Source organism: Gopherus flavomarginatus, chromosome 3 (genome assembly GCF_025201925.1).
Source record: "Gopherus flavomarginatus isolate rGopFla2 chromosome 3, rGopFla2.mat.asm, whole genome shotgun sequence".
Taxonomy (NCBI): domain Eukaryota; kingdom Metazoa; phylum Chordata; order Testudines; family Testudinidae; genus Gopherus; species Gopherus flavomarginatus.
The window spans coordinates 132,396,241-132,412,562 of NC_066619.1; the positions used below are offsets into that span (position 1 = coordinate 132,396,241).

Sequence of the window (16,322 nt, forward strand, 5' to 3'; positions counted from 1 at the left end):
CAATGAGCAGAATTCTGATGATGTGCCATCCTTCATTGTATAATAAATGGACAGGTTGGCAACAGAAACAAAACCCTGGCCTGGATTCCTGCCTCAACTGAAGTCAATGGGAGTTTTGCCATTGACTTCAATGGGGCCAGAATTCCACTGCTGTTGTCTGTCCTCAGCCTCAATTTAAGCAATGTACAAATAAAGGCTTTCTTTAAAGTTAAACTGTAAACGTGCTCTCTTTTACAACGATGAGAGGCCACATGGGGTCAGATCCTCAGCTGATGGAAATAACCTGACTTGTTAAAAAACCACCACAGGAAACCTCATCAAGAAAATAAGAATGTTAAAGTTGCAAATGAAAATATTTAAAAGTTTAAATGCCCACACAACCTTATCTCTGCCCCTGGTGCATGTGGATTACAGGGCAGTCTTTAGTGAGGCAGTCACACAGCACAGCCCCTGCCTCCTCTGAGGCACATACACTGCCTCATGCAAAGCCACAGATGGTTCAGTACATAGCAGAAGGGAGAAACCACTTTGTTAGCAGTGGAGCAAGAACAGGGGAAGCCCAGGGGAGCTGAAGGAAAAGAAATGACAAGAGCTTACGAGAAGGGGACTCTGGCCTTCTCCCTCCCTTTGGGAGCCATGCCATTTCCTTTGGGTGAGTCAGGCCTTTTTGCACTACGTTTCTGTGTTTCCTTTTCCCTTCTCCTGCTGCTTTCAGTGGCCTGGTCTGCAGGCTTGGCTTGAGAGCACCCCCTGCATTCTCGCCCTACCTCAGCAAGGTCAGTCACTCAATCACATTCGCTCCTCCAGGATTTGCTCCAAATGACGGAAAAAACAGAGGAAGATTTCTATTGCTGGTTTTTCACAGCTATTGTATGCTTTCTACAGCCAACCACCAATTTTATGCATTCTGTGAAATCTGTGACAAGCGTGAAAATAGCCCCGCTTTACATATTAGCACATTAAAAACACCTTCTCTCCCACGTGGTGAAAGTAGATGTAACCTCAGAGCTATTTACGTAGGCACCTTCGGCAGCTTTCTTCATATCTATTCACTCTGCAGGATTCAATTTTAATTTGAGGTTCTCTCTAAGAGAGAGGACATTATTTGTTATTATCACAGGATAGCTGGTCCCTGTAGATAGACTAAACCTAGCTCCCTGGACCGGAGCCAAATCCAGCCAATTAAAGGAGGGCTGGGCCACACCTGGGCTTGTCATAAACAGATAGTTAAGGGTTAATGTCTCTTTTACCTGTAAAGGGTTAAGAAGCTCAGTAAACCTGGCTGACACCTGACCAGAGGACCAATAGGGGGACAATATACTTTCAAATCTTGGTGGAGGGAAGTCTTTGTCTGTGCTTTTTGTTTTTTCATTGTTCGCTCTTGGGACTAAGAGGGACCAGACGTACATCCAGGCTCTCCAAATCTTTCTGAATCAGTCTTTTCATGTTTCAAAATTGTAAGTAATAGCCAGGCAAGGCGGATTAGTCTTATGTTTGTTTTCTCAACTTGTGAATGTTTCTTTTTTCTCGAAGGATTTTTACCTCTGTTTGCTGTAACTTTGAATCTAAGGCTGGGGGGGTCCCTCTGGTCTATATGAATCTGAGTACTCTGTAAAGCATTTTTCAGCCTGATTTTACAGAGAAAATTTTTACCTTTTCTTTCTTTAATTAAAAGCTTTCTTTTTAAGAATTTGATTGATTTTCCTTGTTTTAAGATCCAAGGGGATTGGGTCTGAACTCACCAGGGATTGGTGGGGGGAAAGGAAGGGGGATGGTTAATTCCTCCTTGTTTTAAAATCCAAGGAGTTTAAATCTGTGTTCACCAGGGAATTGGTGAAGCCTCTCAAGGCAGCCCAGGGAGGAGAAAGTTGCAAGGGGGGGACAGGGAGTGTGCCAGACACTGAATTTCTGGCTGGTGGCAGCGTACCAGATCTAAGCTAGTAAGTAAGCTTAGAAGTGTTCATGCAGGTCCCCACATTTGCACTCTAAAGTTCAAAGTGGGGAAAGAAACCTTGTCATGGTGAGCAGCGGTGTGGGATTTTTAGGAACCAAAAGCCAGTGGGATTTTTTTTTCTTTCCATTCTAGCTGCTTGGAAAGCAGCCTGAGGGCAGAAGTGTTAAGTTTTTAACAAGGGTCTTTGCTAAGAGGAGGCCTCAAGCTGTGAACAAGCAGACAGCAAAAAGGAATTTACAAGTTGAATTGTTTTCTTTCTTTCTACCTCTCAGGTATAGCTAGTTAGAAAATCTCTGTTAACCAAGCAGCCCTGAGCGGAGTGCATCCCAGGTTTCAGTGAGCTGCAGAGAGCGTGTGGCCAGCACAAGAAAGCAGAAAAATAAGTACCAGTGGAGCAACTAACAAACTAGAAATGGCTAGGCTGGAAGCAACAGAGAAAGACAACGAACATAAGAGATGGATGGAACTAATTAATGCAAAAAGAGCCAGGGAAGAAGCGGCCCACAAGAGAGCTATAGAGATGAAATAAAAAGAGAGGGAGATGAAAGAAAGAGAGAGAGAGAAAGAGAAGAAAAAGCCAAGAGACTGACCATCGGAGGGCTTTGGAGCTCCAGAGGGAGGCCCACCAGCAGGCCCTGGAATTAGAAAAGGCTAAGCAGGATGGAACAGCCAACCCTAACAACCCTTCTGCAGGTACCGTTCCCCATCCCAGGAAATTTCCCACCTACAAGGCAGGTGATACTGAGGCCTTCTTAGAAAATTTTGAAAGGACCTGCCATGGGTACAGCATCCCTACAGACCAGTACATGATAGCGCTGAGGCCACAGCTCAGTGGAGCCTTAGCAGAGGTGGCGGCTGAAATGCTTAAGGAACACATGAACGATTATGATCTTTTTCAAACCAAGGCCAGAATCAGAATGGGGCTAACACCTGAGCATGCCCGTCGGCGGTTCAGAGCCCTAAGGTGGAAACCAGATGTGTCATTTACCCGACATGCCTACCACGTTGGAAAGAATTGGAATGCCTGGATATCAGGAGCAAATGTTAACTCTCTGGAAGAGCTGTCCCTCCTAATGCAAATGGAGCAGTTCTTAGAGGGTGTTCCCAAGGAAATAAAAAGGTACATCCTAGATGGGAAACCCAAAACTGTAACCGAGGCGGGGGAGATTGGAGCCAGATGGGTGCAAATGGCAGAAATGAAAAAATCTACTAGCAAGGGGAGCGAATATCAGAAGGGGCAAACCGAAAATAAACCCTATCACCGAGGGCAACCCAAGACCCCACCTACAACCCAAGGAAAGCCCCAGACACCCTATTTTCCCACCTCACCAGTCTCCAGCAACCCACCTCGGCCCAGTGACCAGTCAGCTGGGCGATGTTTTAAATGTAATGAACTGGGACATATAAAGGCCAACTGCCCCAAGAACCCCAGTCGATTACAGTTCATTACACCACCATCATACCAAAGATCCCCAGGCCCAGATGCCTCTCAAATACCCTCGGAGCGAAGGGAAACCTTGAGAGTGGGCGGAAAGAGGGTTATCGCATGGAGAGACAAGGGGGCACAAGTGTCAGCTATCCACCAATCCTTAGTGGACCCCAAATTCATCAACCCAGATGCCCAAGTGACAATTCACTCATTCATGTCAAAATCTGTAAACTTGCCTACAGCTGAACTGCCTGTCCAATACAAAGGCTGGTCAGGAATGTGGACTTTTGCAGTCTATGACAATTATCCCATCTCCATGCTACTGGGGGAAGATTTGGCCAACCAGGTGAAACTGGCCAAGACGGTGGGGATGGTTACACGCAGCAAAGCCAGGCAAGCTTCCAAGACCCATCCCTGCTCCTGAGCTGTCCACAAGGGCCCTGTCTGTGTTACCAGAGACCCAGACAGAGGTGGTGGACCCAGATCCCCTGCTAACGACTGCAACAGCCACAGTGCATCCAATCCCAGAACTGGAACTGGAAAAGCAACCAGCACCAGAACCGTTGCCAGCACTGACGCCAGCGCTTGCAAACCTATCTCCAACCCCAACGCCAGAGGACACCAGCGGGCCTGAACTGGCAGAAGCAGCAGACAACCCTACCCAAGAGGCTCAGCTACAGCCTGAAATATCGCATAGCGCACCAGCGGAAAGCGGTTCACCATCAACGAAAACAACCCATCACCTACATCGCTTCCAGAGGGACCAAGCCCAAGTCCACAATCTAAGGAGGAACTGGTGTCTCCAGCCTCAAGGGAACAGTTCCAGGCTGAGCAGGAAGCAGATGACAGCCTTCAGAAAGCTTGGGCAGCGGCACGGAGCACCCCACCGCCTCTCAGCTCTTCTAACCGGTTTATTGTAGAACAAGGACTTTTATACAAGGAGACTCTTTCTGGTGGACACCAGGAAGACTGGCATCCTCAAAAATAGTTGGTAGTTCCAACTAAGTACCAGATAAAGCTCTTAAGCTTAGCCCATGATCATCCCAGTGGCCATTCTGGTCTGAACAGAACCAAAAACAGGTTGGGGAAGTCCTTCCACTGGGAGGGGATGGGCAAGGACGTTGTTAGTTATGTCCGGTCTTGTGAGGTGTGTCAAAGAGTGGGAAAGCCTCAAGACCAGATCAAAGCCCCTCTTCAGCTACTCCCCATAATTGAGGTCCCATTTTAGCGAATCGCTGTGGATATTCTGGGTCCTTTCTAAAAAAAGACCCCCCGGGGAAAGCAGTACATACTGATTTTCATGGATTTTGCTACCCGATGGCTGGAAGCAGTAGCTCTAAGCAACACCAGGGCTAAAAATGTGTGCCAGGCCTCAGCAGACATTTCTGCCAGGGTAGGCTGGCCCTCCGACATCCTTACACATTCAGGATCTAATTTCCTGGCAGGGACCACGAAAAATCTGTGGGAAGCTCATGGGGTGAATCACTTGGTTGCTACCTCTTACCACCATCAAACCAATGGCCTGGTGGAAAGGTTTAATGGAACTTTGGGGGCCATGATACGTAAATTCGTCAATGAACACTCCAATGACTGGGACCTAGTGTTGCAGCAGTTGCTTTTTGCCTACAGGGCTGTACCACATCCAGTTTAGGGTTTTCACCATTCGAACTTGTGTATGGCCACGAGGTTAAGGGGCCATTACAGTTGGTGAAGCAGCAATGGGAGGGGTTTACGCCTTCTCCAGGAACTAACATTCTAGACTTTGTAAGCAACCTACAAAGCACCCTCCGACACTCTTTAGCCCTTGCTAAAGAAAACCTAAAGGATGCTCAGGAAGAGCAAAAGGCCTGGTATGATAAACATACCAGAGAGCGTTCCTTCAAAGTAGGGGACCAGGTTATGGTCTTGAAGGCGCAACAGGCCCATAAGATGGAAGCGTCATGGGAAGGGCCATTCACGGTCCAAGAGCGCCTAGGAGCTGTTAACTATCTCATAGCATTCCCCACCTCAACCCTAAAGTGTACCACGTTAATTCTCTCAAGCCCTTTTATTCCAGAGACTTACAGGTTTGTCAGTTTACAGCCCAGGGAGGAGATGACGCTGAGTGGCCTGAAGGTGTCTACTACGAAGGAAAAAATGATGGTGGCGTAGAAGAGGTGAACCTCTCCGCGACACTTGAACGTCTGCAGCGACAGCAGATCAAGGAGCTGTGCACTAGCTTCGCCCCATTGTTCTCAGCCACCCCAGGACGGACTGAATGGGCATACCATTCCATTGACACAGGTAATGCTCACCCAATTAGAACCCCAACCTATCGGGTGTCTCCTCATGCCCAAGCTGCGATAGAACAGGAGATCCAAAGCATGCTACAGATGGGTATAATCTGCCCCTCTACCAGTGCATGGGCATCTCCAGTGGTTCTAGTTCCCAAACCAGATGGGGAAATATGCTTTTGTGTGGACTACTGTAAGCTAAATGCTGTAACTCGTCCCGACAACTATCCAATGCCACGCACCGATGAGCTATTGGAGAAATTGGGACGTGCCCAGTTCATCTCTACAATAGACTTAACCAAGGGGTACTGGCAAATCACGCTAGATGAACCTGCCAAGGGGAGGTCAGCATTCGTCACCCATGCAGGGGTGTATGAATTTAATGTGCTTCCTTTCGGGCTGCAAAATGCACCCGCCACCTTCCAAAGACTTGTAGATGGTTTCCTAGCAGGACTGGGAGAATCTGCAGTTGCCTACCTCGATGATGTGGCCATTTTTTCTGATTCATGGGCAGAACACCTGGAAAAAGTCTTTGAGGCATCAGGCAGGCAGGACTAACTGTTAAGGCTAAAAAGTGTCAAACAGGCCAAAACAGAGTGACTTACCTGGGGCACCAGGTGGGTCAAGGAACAATAACTCCCCTACAGGCCAAGGTGGATGCTATCCAAAAGTGGCCTGTCCCAAGGTCAAAGAAACAGGTACAATCCTTCTTAGGCTTGGCTGGATATTACAGGCGATTTGTACCACACTACAGCCAAATCGCTGCCCCACTAACAGACCTGACCAAAAAGACCCAGCCAAATGCAGTTAAGTGGACTGATGAGTGTCAAAAGGCCTTCACCCAGCTTAAGGCAACACTCATGTCTGACCCTGTGCTAAGGGCCCCAGACTTTGACAAACCATTCCTAGTAACCACGGATGCATCTGAGTGTGGTGTAGGAGCAGTTTTAATGCAGGAAGGACCAGATCAAGAATTTCATCCTGTCGTGTTTCTCAGCAAGAAACTGTCTGAGAGGGAAAGCCATTGGTCAATCAGTGAAAAAGAATGCTATGCCATTGTATATGCCCTGGAAAAGCTACGCCCATACGTTTGGGGATGGCGGTTCCAGCTACAAACCAACCATGCTGCGCTAAAGTGGCTTCATACTGCCAAGGGAAACAACAAAAAACTTCTTCAATGGAGTTTAGCACTCCAAGATTTTGATTTTGAAATTCAACACATTTCAGCAGCTTCTAACAAAGTAGCTCATGCACTCTCCCGCGAAAGTTTCCCACAATCAACTGGTTAAAAATTGTCCTTCAAATGTGGAAAATCTTGTAGTTTACACAATTAGTAGTATATGTAAAGGTGCATGTGTTTTATTAATCTGTTTATTCTAAAGTTCTAGGAAGAAATCACCGCCAGTGTGGTTCCACACTGTCTGAGATTTGGGGGGGCATGTCATGAACAGATAGTTAAGGGTTAATGTCTCTTTTACCTGTAAAGGGTTAAGAAGCTCAGTAAACCTGGCTGACACCTGACCAGAGGACCAATAGGGGGAGAAGATATTTTCAAATCTTAGTGGAGGGAAGTCTTTCTTGTGCTTTTTGTTTTTTCGCTGTTCGCTCTTGGGACTAAGAGGGACCAGACGTACATCCAGGCACTCCAAATCTTTCTGAATCAGTCCTTCATGTTTCAAAATTGTAAGTAATAGCCAGGCAAGGCGGATTAGTCTTATGTTTGTTTCTCAACTTGTGAATGTTTCTTTTTGCTCGAAGGATTTTTACCTCTGTTTGCTGTAACTTTGAATCTAAGGCTGGGGGGGGTCCCCTCTGTTCTATATGAATCGGAGTACTCTGTAAAGCATTTTCCATCCTGATTTTACAGAGAAAATTTTTACCTTTTCTTTCTTTAATTAAAAGCTTTCTTTTTAAGAATCTGATTGATTTTCCTTGTTTTAAGATCCAAGGGGATTGGGTCTGAACTCACCAGGGATTGGTGGGGGGAAAGGAAGGGGGATGGTTAATTCCTCCTTGTTTTAAAATCCAAGGAGTTTAAATCTGTGTTCACCAGGGAATTGGTGAAGCCTCTCAAGGCAGCCCAGGGAGGAGAAAGTTGTGGGGGGGGACACAGGGAGTGTGCCAGACACTGAATTTCTGGCTGGTGGCAGCGTACTAGATCTAAGCTAGTAATTAAGCTTAGAAGTGTTTATACAGGTTCCCACATTTGCACTCTAAAGTTCAAAGTGGGGAAAGAAGCCTTGACAGGGCCTATAAAGGGCTGCTCACAGGCAGCTGGAGAGGGAGGGATGCGACAGGCAGAACCCCAGCGGGGAGGTCACACTGGAGTGGAGCCAGTGCCTGCGGTGGGTCCCAGGAGCAAAGGACTGGGGGCTCAGGGGAGCAGCCCTGCGACTGCTGCTCCAGGAGGGATGCAGAGCTGGCCGAGGCTAGGAAGCTTGCAGGAGCTGGAGGGCCAGAGACCCCTTGAAGGAGTGGCCCTGAAGCCTGTCACTGAGGATTGAGTTAAGACTGTGTTCTGCTTGTCTGATAACCTCTGTTGTGCAAATAAACCTCCTTGAAGAGCCCAAGGCATGGTTTGGAGACAGGGAGAAGCGACAGCCCTAGTGACAGTTATCTAAACATGTGGTGGGCTGCTGGTGACGTGTACGATGCACATGGCCACTTCTTTCCATGCCTCACTGCTAAAGCTTGCTAAATATAAACAGGCACAGAAAGAGAACAATATAAACTCCCCAAGCTAGAAACAGACAAGGGCAGGATTCTCATGCCTGCAGTCTAACTTTCAACATCATATTCCATTACCTGTGTTTTATCCTCTTCCCTCTCTGCTTTACCTGTTAGTCACCTGTGCACAGTGCTAAGAGTTCTGATGGTGCAGTGAGTCCATGTGCACTGAGTGGCCAGTACTAAGTTAAGAATGGCTGTTTCTCCTCTGAATATACAAATGACTGATTATTACCATTATTTATATTACAGCAGCATCTAGAGGTCCCAGCTAAGATTGGGGCCCCATTGAACTAGGTACTCTGCCTGCCCATGGGGGCTGATAAACTAAAGAGACAGGAAAGACAAAGGGAGAAAGGAAACATTATTATTCCTCATTTTACAGAGGGGGAACTGAGGTACAGAGAGGCTAAGTGACTTGCCCACGGTCACACAGGAAGTCTGTGTCAGAGGCAGGAACTGAATTCCAAACTCTTGAGACCCTCCTGCCCGATGAGGTAACAGGTGACTGCAGTCAAAACTCTCAAACTGTGTCAAATGTTTGTGTTATTTGTATCTGCAGGCGCAGGGGAAGCTGAGAGTATAATGACCACCTTGCACAGTTTTCATCATATTTGACATACTGACTGCTTGCCTAAGTCTAAGCTTTGACTTATCTTAAGAGTTAAGGAGAGGTAATGAGGTAGGGAGACTTTTGCAGATGTTTACTAGTAACAAAAAACAAAAAGCGCCCATTTGCACCATTGATACTAATACTATCTTTATTGCTTTAGTAAATACTACAGTATTGTTATTCCTTCTCTTAGTTCTATGAGGAGTTCTGTAATTTCCAGAGCTTTTCTCCAAGGCAGATGCCAAGCCAATGTATTTAGTGCTGTATCCCAGACATACCTCAAACTCCAGATAGTGGTCTTTCAGTTTGTAGTCATCTACTTCCTTGCCTTTAAGTTTCTTGTCCGGTGGGTAGGAACGATGCTCGGCTAGCTCGGTAGAGATTTGTTTCAGCTTAGCTTCATGTGATTTCAGCTGTTCATCCTTCAGAAACATATTAGTCATGTAAGTGTCAGATGCTCAAAGATTCAGTAAGTAAAAAGAAGAAAAAGACCCGCTCGTACACTAGACAGCAACTTCTGGCAAGTGGCGTTTTTTAAACATTTCATTTTATTTATATGGTAAATTCTTAGGGCTAGATCTTCAAGAGCTTGGCTCCCAGCAGCTTCCTTGTAGGCTCCAGAAGAAATGGCCAGACTTTTTAAGGTACGCAGAACCCAGCACCTCCCCAAGCGAGAATCTACCACTCCTGCCCCAGGTAGGGTGACCAGATGTCCTGATTTTATAGGGACAGTCCCGATTTTCAGGTCTTTTTCTTATATAGGCTCCTATTACCCCCCAACCTCGTCCTAATTTTTCACATTTGCTGTCTGGTCACCCTACCCCCAGGTGAGAACAATGGGAGTTGCCGGCTGTGGAGCACTGCTGAAAATCCAGCCCTTCCACTTTACTAACCCCCGGGCCAAATTCAGCCACGTCAATGATGTTGTGTGGGGTACAAGAAAGAACAGAGCTTGGCCCCACACTTAAGGTCATTGCAGTTTGGAAGCAACTCTTGTGGCAACAGGATTGGTACAATTGTCAGACCCCTCCGCTCTGTCATTCTGCCAGTATGTGTTTTCCAGTCTGTAGCAGCCAGTGGGTCAGAGCTACGCAAGGTACAGGCTCTCCTGGGAGGAGGATGTTCTGTCCTCTCCCGAAGGCTTATTTCCTTTTGTTACACTTTACTCCATTGTGCAGTTGGAGATCTTTCTTTCTTTCTACGCCATTTCCTTTGCCATAATCATCCCAAACCCACTCACCCCCTCCAGTCCATCTGGGCAGAGAAAGTCACCCTTCTGCAACCCCCTTCAAAGCATACACTCCTTAGGTCCTGCAGGCCCTGCAGCCTGTTTCTGACAGTAGCCAACGCTAGATGCACCAGAGGAAAGTGCAAGGACCCTGCAGAGGGAGACATCAGATCTCGTCCTGATCTCTAACAGATTGGCCTAAGCCCTGAAGCACGAGGTTTGATATCCCTTCCAAAAATGTTTACTATTCATTATAACAGCTTAGGATATTCTTGATATCTATGTACGTCTCCAATCGTTTTTTTGATCTAGCTAAATTCTTGGCCTCAACAACTTCCAGCAGCAGTGAGTTTCTCAGTCTAACTACACATGTGGAAAAAGCACTGCCTTTTATTGATTTGAATCTGCCACCTTTTAGTTTCATTGAACATCTCCTTGTTCAGGTGTTATGAGACAGGGAGAACAGAAGTTCTTCATCTACCTTCTGTAGATCATTCATTATATACGTTTATTACATCCCTGTTACCAGCCAACTATAGGATGTAGACACTGGAGGTGAACTTGGTGAAATGATTTAGTACAATTAATTTTGTCTTGTCTCCTTATCTCCTATGTCTGTCAGGGTCTGACCCTGCTGCCACTGATATCAATGAAAATGACTACATTGATTTTACTCTGAGCAGGTGCAGGTCCTTTGTAGTTAGTGCTGTAGTGGTCTTCTTGATTCAGCTCACAAACTCTAACATGAAGACCAGAAAGAGTTGATAATTCATATTTCATCCTCTGCAGAATGACAAACAGCCTGCTTACAACCTCTCCAGCTTGCAGATAAAAGCAGACAGGTTTTAGCTTGTCTTTGAATTTATCTGCTTTGAAAAATTTAACAATCTTTTGCTGTTAAGCTCAAACAACTTCCGTTATTCTGCTTCTCATGTCACCCTTTTATCAGTACGCAAACCACAGGGGTTTGTTGTTTTTTTGTTATTCCTGATAAAATGGAAACAATTAAGCTAGGAAACTGTGTGCTAAATGGAATGATATCTCAGTGCAGTGATCGGTGAAAGGATGTTTTTGATGGCTGTGGGCGAAATATTGAAACCTCAAGCCATGGCGGAGCTGCAGTGAAAAAATGGCAAACAAGACACTAGTTTGTATTAACAGAAGGTGAAAACCCAGAACAAGACAAGTACTATTACGCCTGTTTAAGGCACTTGTTAGACCTCCACCAAAAACACAGCTTGAAGTGCTAATCTCCAGGCCACTGGACAAGTGATATTGTCAGAAGGTGGTTTTGAATAATCTAGGTTATGAGGAAAGGCTCTGAGAGCTAAGACATTCTGAAGGCTAGTCAGTAAATGGCGATGATGCCATAAAGCCTTTCAAATTTAGGAAAAGGAGTAATGAAGTTCAGACAGATTTCTTTCACAATGCTAGCAGTAGATAAAATACTCAAGATTGCTTCATTCCTAAGATTAGATTCTACCCTCTGCTGCTGTGGTGCAAAGGGAACAGAGAGGAGACTCACTAATCCTACAGGGCATTCCGCTACTAGTGGAGAATCTGCGGGGGGCCAAGAGCCAGCCTAGCTAGCTGCATGCCAATCACCCTCACAGCCTCCATAGATGTTCTACAGCGTGTACAGTTTAGAGCAGTCCTGAAGGTGCAGTCCTGAAGGTGCTCTAAAGTGACACTGGAATATGAACCGGCCCCTGGCTGGCCCCAGGGTCAATAAGCCAGGAAGGTGGCTTATGGCCCACTTTTCTCACCCAACTAAGCCCAAAGAATAATAAATGCATGGGATAAAATTTCAGGGAAGCCCGTGGGCACAAGGAAAATACCTAAATTCAAGAAACACCTACAGTTCGTTTCAGGAGGAGGAGACTGAAGGCTCTCAATTAAATTAAATCTTACAGGGTTGAGGAGTATAGGCATACTGTGCTCTGGTGCCTGAAATGTCTTACATTCTTAGCCACACCCAGGAGGCAAGGACTTTCTATCTGATGTGTAAATGAGCCTAAAACACATTACATCAGGTCTCCATCCCCTCTTACCTTTAACTCTGCAAATATTTCTGGTCCTAAGAAGCTAGTAGAGATAAACTCCTTTAGATGAAGGTGTTAGCAAGATTGTTTGCACAGGAGCTTTACTACTGATAGCAACAAAATAACATAGCTTCAAGGCTGCAGAAGAACCTTCCAAGCTCATCTCTGGCCAAAGGACTCTCCAGCCCAGGAGATATGCTTATTATAATAACAGCTCACCTGAGATAACTTTGTTGTGGTGGCCGGTAGAAGTGGACGACTGAACTTCTTCTGAGAGCCAATAGCAGCTGGAAATGGTGGAGCAGAAAATATAGCTGCCACACAATTGATTTTGTTGATCCATGCCTGCATTTCTTCTGGGCTCCTGTGGAAGAAAGACGGAGAGCAATCAGGATATTGGTGGACTCAGTGTCTCCTCCTTCTTCCTCCTTGCTGTCAGCTTCATCATCATAGGGACATCTGAACTGCCATCTAGTGCAGTGTCCTACCTCCAGTAGTGGCTAGTGTCAGAAGTCCCAGAGGGTGTCATACAGAGGAAGTTTCTTCCTAACCACTTCAGTTAGAGGTTGGCTTATGTCTGGAAACATCCATTTTGATGGCAGCCAAAATGCTCTCAACCCTTAATTTGCACATTTCTTCTTTCCATCTTCAGTGGCTTCACTGAACCACAAACAGCCACACCATTAGCTTGATTGCTAATAACTTCCCTTCCAGAATCAACTACTGAGCCACAGAATACACAAGCAGTGAGTACTTCCCTATTAAATTTAACAAAGGGAATGGCCCTTGCCCAAGCTTCTGCTTTCCCTACCCAAGACACAAAATCCTGCCTTTGACCTCACTTTTCCAATCTCTCTCCCCTACTTCTTACTGCAGATGGGTATTAATAACACAATTCTTTCTGCACTTCTCAACCAACCAGCCTCTGTAAAACACAGAGTTTACTGCCGTGCCAGGCCCCACAGCAAAGAACTCCAAGACCTTCAATTAAATCTATTGCATGCTATTAAAAATTGCCTGGGCAGTGAAACTGACTGAGGAATTCATGACCCTGGTGATGTAGGGAGGGGCCAAGCAAAGCACATTGAATAGTAAAAAGTTGGAGTCAGAGAAAATAATGCGTATGCAAGTCAAATGTCTCTCTCTTCCAACTATCGTCCTGATCCTGCAAAGACTTTCATGCATGCTTAACTTTAGGCACCATGACTGAAGTCACACTGCATAAAGACAAGCTTAAATCTTTGCCAGATATAGATGGAAAGGTATGAAAATCATCCTCAGAAGGACATAACCACTATCAAACTAGGACTCTTGGTGGGAACCTACAGGTACAGTAATCAACACAAAGAGCTCATCTCTGCATCTAGTGCTTCCAGCCACACCTTGGTGCTTTTTCTACCTAGCAGCCCCTTTCAAACTTGAATTCAAGTGCATTCTTGGGGCTCGTCTGCACAATGCTGCAGTGCAAACGAGGGCTGCATGATTTCTAGGGAGCTCTACCTGTCCTGTGTAGACCCTGCTGGCAGGATCCACAAGTCACGTAGTGCATGTTAACGTAGTTCTGTTTGAAATGGGACTACATCAGCATGAACTTTTAGAGTGCGCCAGCAGAGTCTACACGTGGCAGGCAAAGAGCAACACGGTAGAGTACTTCAGATATCACACACCCCTAGGTCGACTGCAGCACGACATAGTCAAGCCTTCAGTATGTGCTTACTCTCCAGCAAGCTGTGGGATCATTACTGGGATTAAATTTCTATATCATATCGTGGTTCAGCAGGAACATACTGTGAACGGCTGCAAAAGGGCTGAGACTACACAAACAAATCAAATCAAAATCATTTGGATATTCAATGCTGAGTGCTACAAGTGGCAGGTAAATTGCTAAGAAGGGCATGCAAATTCAAAGACAGAATGCTCTACTGTATTTCCTGCCTTCATTACTTGTGATTCAGCTGAGGTCCTCTAGCCCAGAGTTTTTCAAACTTTTCTCCTGGCGATCCAGTTGAAGAAAATTATTGATGTTCACGACCCAACGGAACTGAGGATGAGGGGTCTGGGGTATGGGAGGGGCTCAGGGCTGGGGCAGATGGTTGGGATGCAGGGGTGAGGGCTGCGGTGTGGGGCTGGGAATGAGAGGTTCAGGGTGTGTGTGTGGGGGCCCTGGGCTGCAAACCAGCCAATGGAAGTGTCGAGATGGTGCTTGGGGTAGGGGCAGCGTATGGTGCCCTGTGTTTCTCCCCCCTCCGCCCCCGCCTAGGGGCGCAGCACCGTATCAGAACAGGTAGGGACTAGCCTGCCTTAGCCAGGCAGCACCATCAATGGGACTTTTTAATGGCCTGGTCAGCGGTGTTAACCCAAAGCTGCCATGACCCAGTGCCTTTCATTCCGCGACCCAGTACTGAAAACCACTGCTCTAGGCTATAAAATCCATTAGACCACCTATGGACTGGCTGATGTTCTATTTTGCTGCATATTCTAAGGCCCGGAGCATGTATGCTGATTCTTGCAGGCTGACTCCTGGGCCCTCATGAAGCTTCGCTGGCCTGCTGGGGACTCTGTGGGGTGCAGCAGTCTGCCCACGCAGATCTCACAGGAAGATCAGGGCTCAAGCAGAACATTTTTTTTTAAGGCCAGAATGGACCCTAAAATAATCTAATCTGACCTCCTGTCTAACACAGGCCACAGAATTTCATCCATTTACTCCTGAACTGAGCCTAGTAACTTGTGTTTGACTAACATACACCTTCCAGAGATCAACAGTTGGAGAATCCATGACTGCCTTCCCTTGGCAGTTTGCTCCAAGGGTTACTCACCCTTGCTACTACACATTTGTGCTAATTTCGCATTTGAAGTTCATCTGGCTTTTACTGCCAGCCATTGCTTCTCATGTCTTTCTCAGCTAGAGTAAGGAGCCCTTCAGTACTTGGTCTTTTCTCCCCATGAAGATACTCTCACATCCTAATCAAGTCACTTCTTAATCACCTTTTTGATAAACTAAACAGACTGATCTCCCACTTAACCCTTCAAGTCATGAACTTACTCCTACCTTCCTGCACCCCTAGAGGGCACAATCATCCCTCTCTCCTCCCAATCCTTTTCTGCCCACAAACAAAACAGCCCTAGAAAAACCCTGAGTGAACGGAACATACTGGGCTTGGAAAAGCAGGACCCTCCAGTCAGCTGTTTTGAGCTTTAGGACGTTGGGCCTCTTCTCATAGTCTGTTGCCTTTGATGCCAATGCATGGTGCACGCTAACTGCATTTTTCAGATCTTCCTCAGATAAAGCCTTTTCTGGTTTATATTCATCCTGCAGTAATTAAAATGAAAAGATAGCAGAAGTTATTTCAGGTTGTTCATCTCTTCCTTTAACCTAACAAAGGCAATACAGTCATGTTCCATAAAGTACCATCAACAGTGATTATAAAAATATCAATTTAACCTAATCTGTCTGTCACGGAGTCACTGGGCGATGCTCTGGAACTGCTCCCCACCAAGCCAGTCAGGACTTTGGGGAGCCTCCTCTCCTTGGAGCAGACTTGTTCAGGGCGAGAAGCTCACGCGGCTTCACCTCCTGGGTCTCTCCTTGGAGCATCCAGCATCCTCTGCCCCTCCGTGTGCTTCCCACAGCGAGCCCGCCCCGGCTTCTACCGGCCACCACAACAAAGTTATCTCAGGTGAGCTGTCAATTAAAAACCCAGCATTCTAAATACAATCTGAGACCCAACAGTGTTGCAAAGGGAAGCTGCAAAGACACTAATCAACCAAGCGTTGTGCATACGTGTGCAATAACATGTGAAGGTGGCACAGCCAGCCAAAAATAGGGCATTCCAGAGGCACGTCAAGGGACAAGTCACCTCCTGGCAATGCTGCAGTGGTGTAAGTTTACACAAAGTTGCTTAAAGAGAATTTGCAAATTGCAGTTAACCTCTATCCAACCCTAACCTATGACCACATGATGTTGATCAATCTTGATGTTAGATATGCCTCCTTAGGACTCCTGGTGCTGAGCAGGGTGGAGCGTCGCTGCCACTTATTGGGGATATAATGTTTCAG

The 16,322-nt window shown here is 46.3% G+C and overlaps 1 protein-coding gene across 3 annotated transcripts in view; it reads right to left on the reverse strand.

Annotated features, from left to right (window-relative positions):
• The window catches only part of PSD3 (pleckstrin and Sec7 domain containing 3), a 155,780-nt gene that overhangs the window by 6,782 nt on the left and 132,676 nt on the right, over positions 1 to 16,322 (reverse strand). For all 3 annotated transcript variants that reach the window (XM_050944334.1, XM_050944336.1, XM_050944335.1), the window contains 3 exons: positions 15,419 to 15,576; positions 12,486 to 12,630; positions 9,275 to 9,418 (listed from right to left, as the gene is read on the reverse strand). In XM_050944334.1, coding sequence (XP_050800291.1) covers positions 9,275 to 9,418; positions 12,486 to 12,630; positions 15,419 to 15,576 — 447 coding nt within the window. The remainder of the gene's footprint in view (positions 1 to 9,274; positions 9,419 to 12,485; positions 12,631 to 15,418; positions 15,577 to 16,322) is intronic.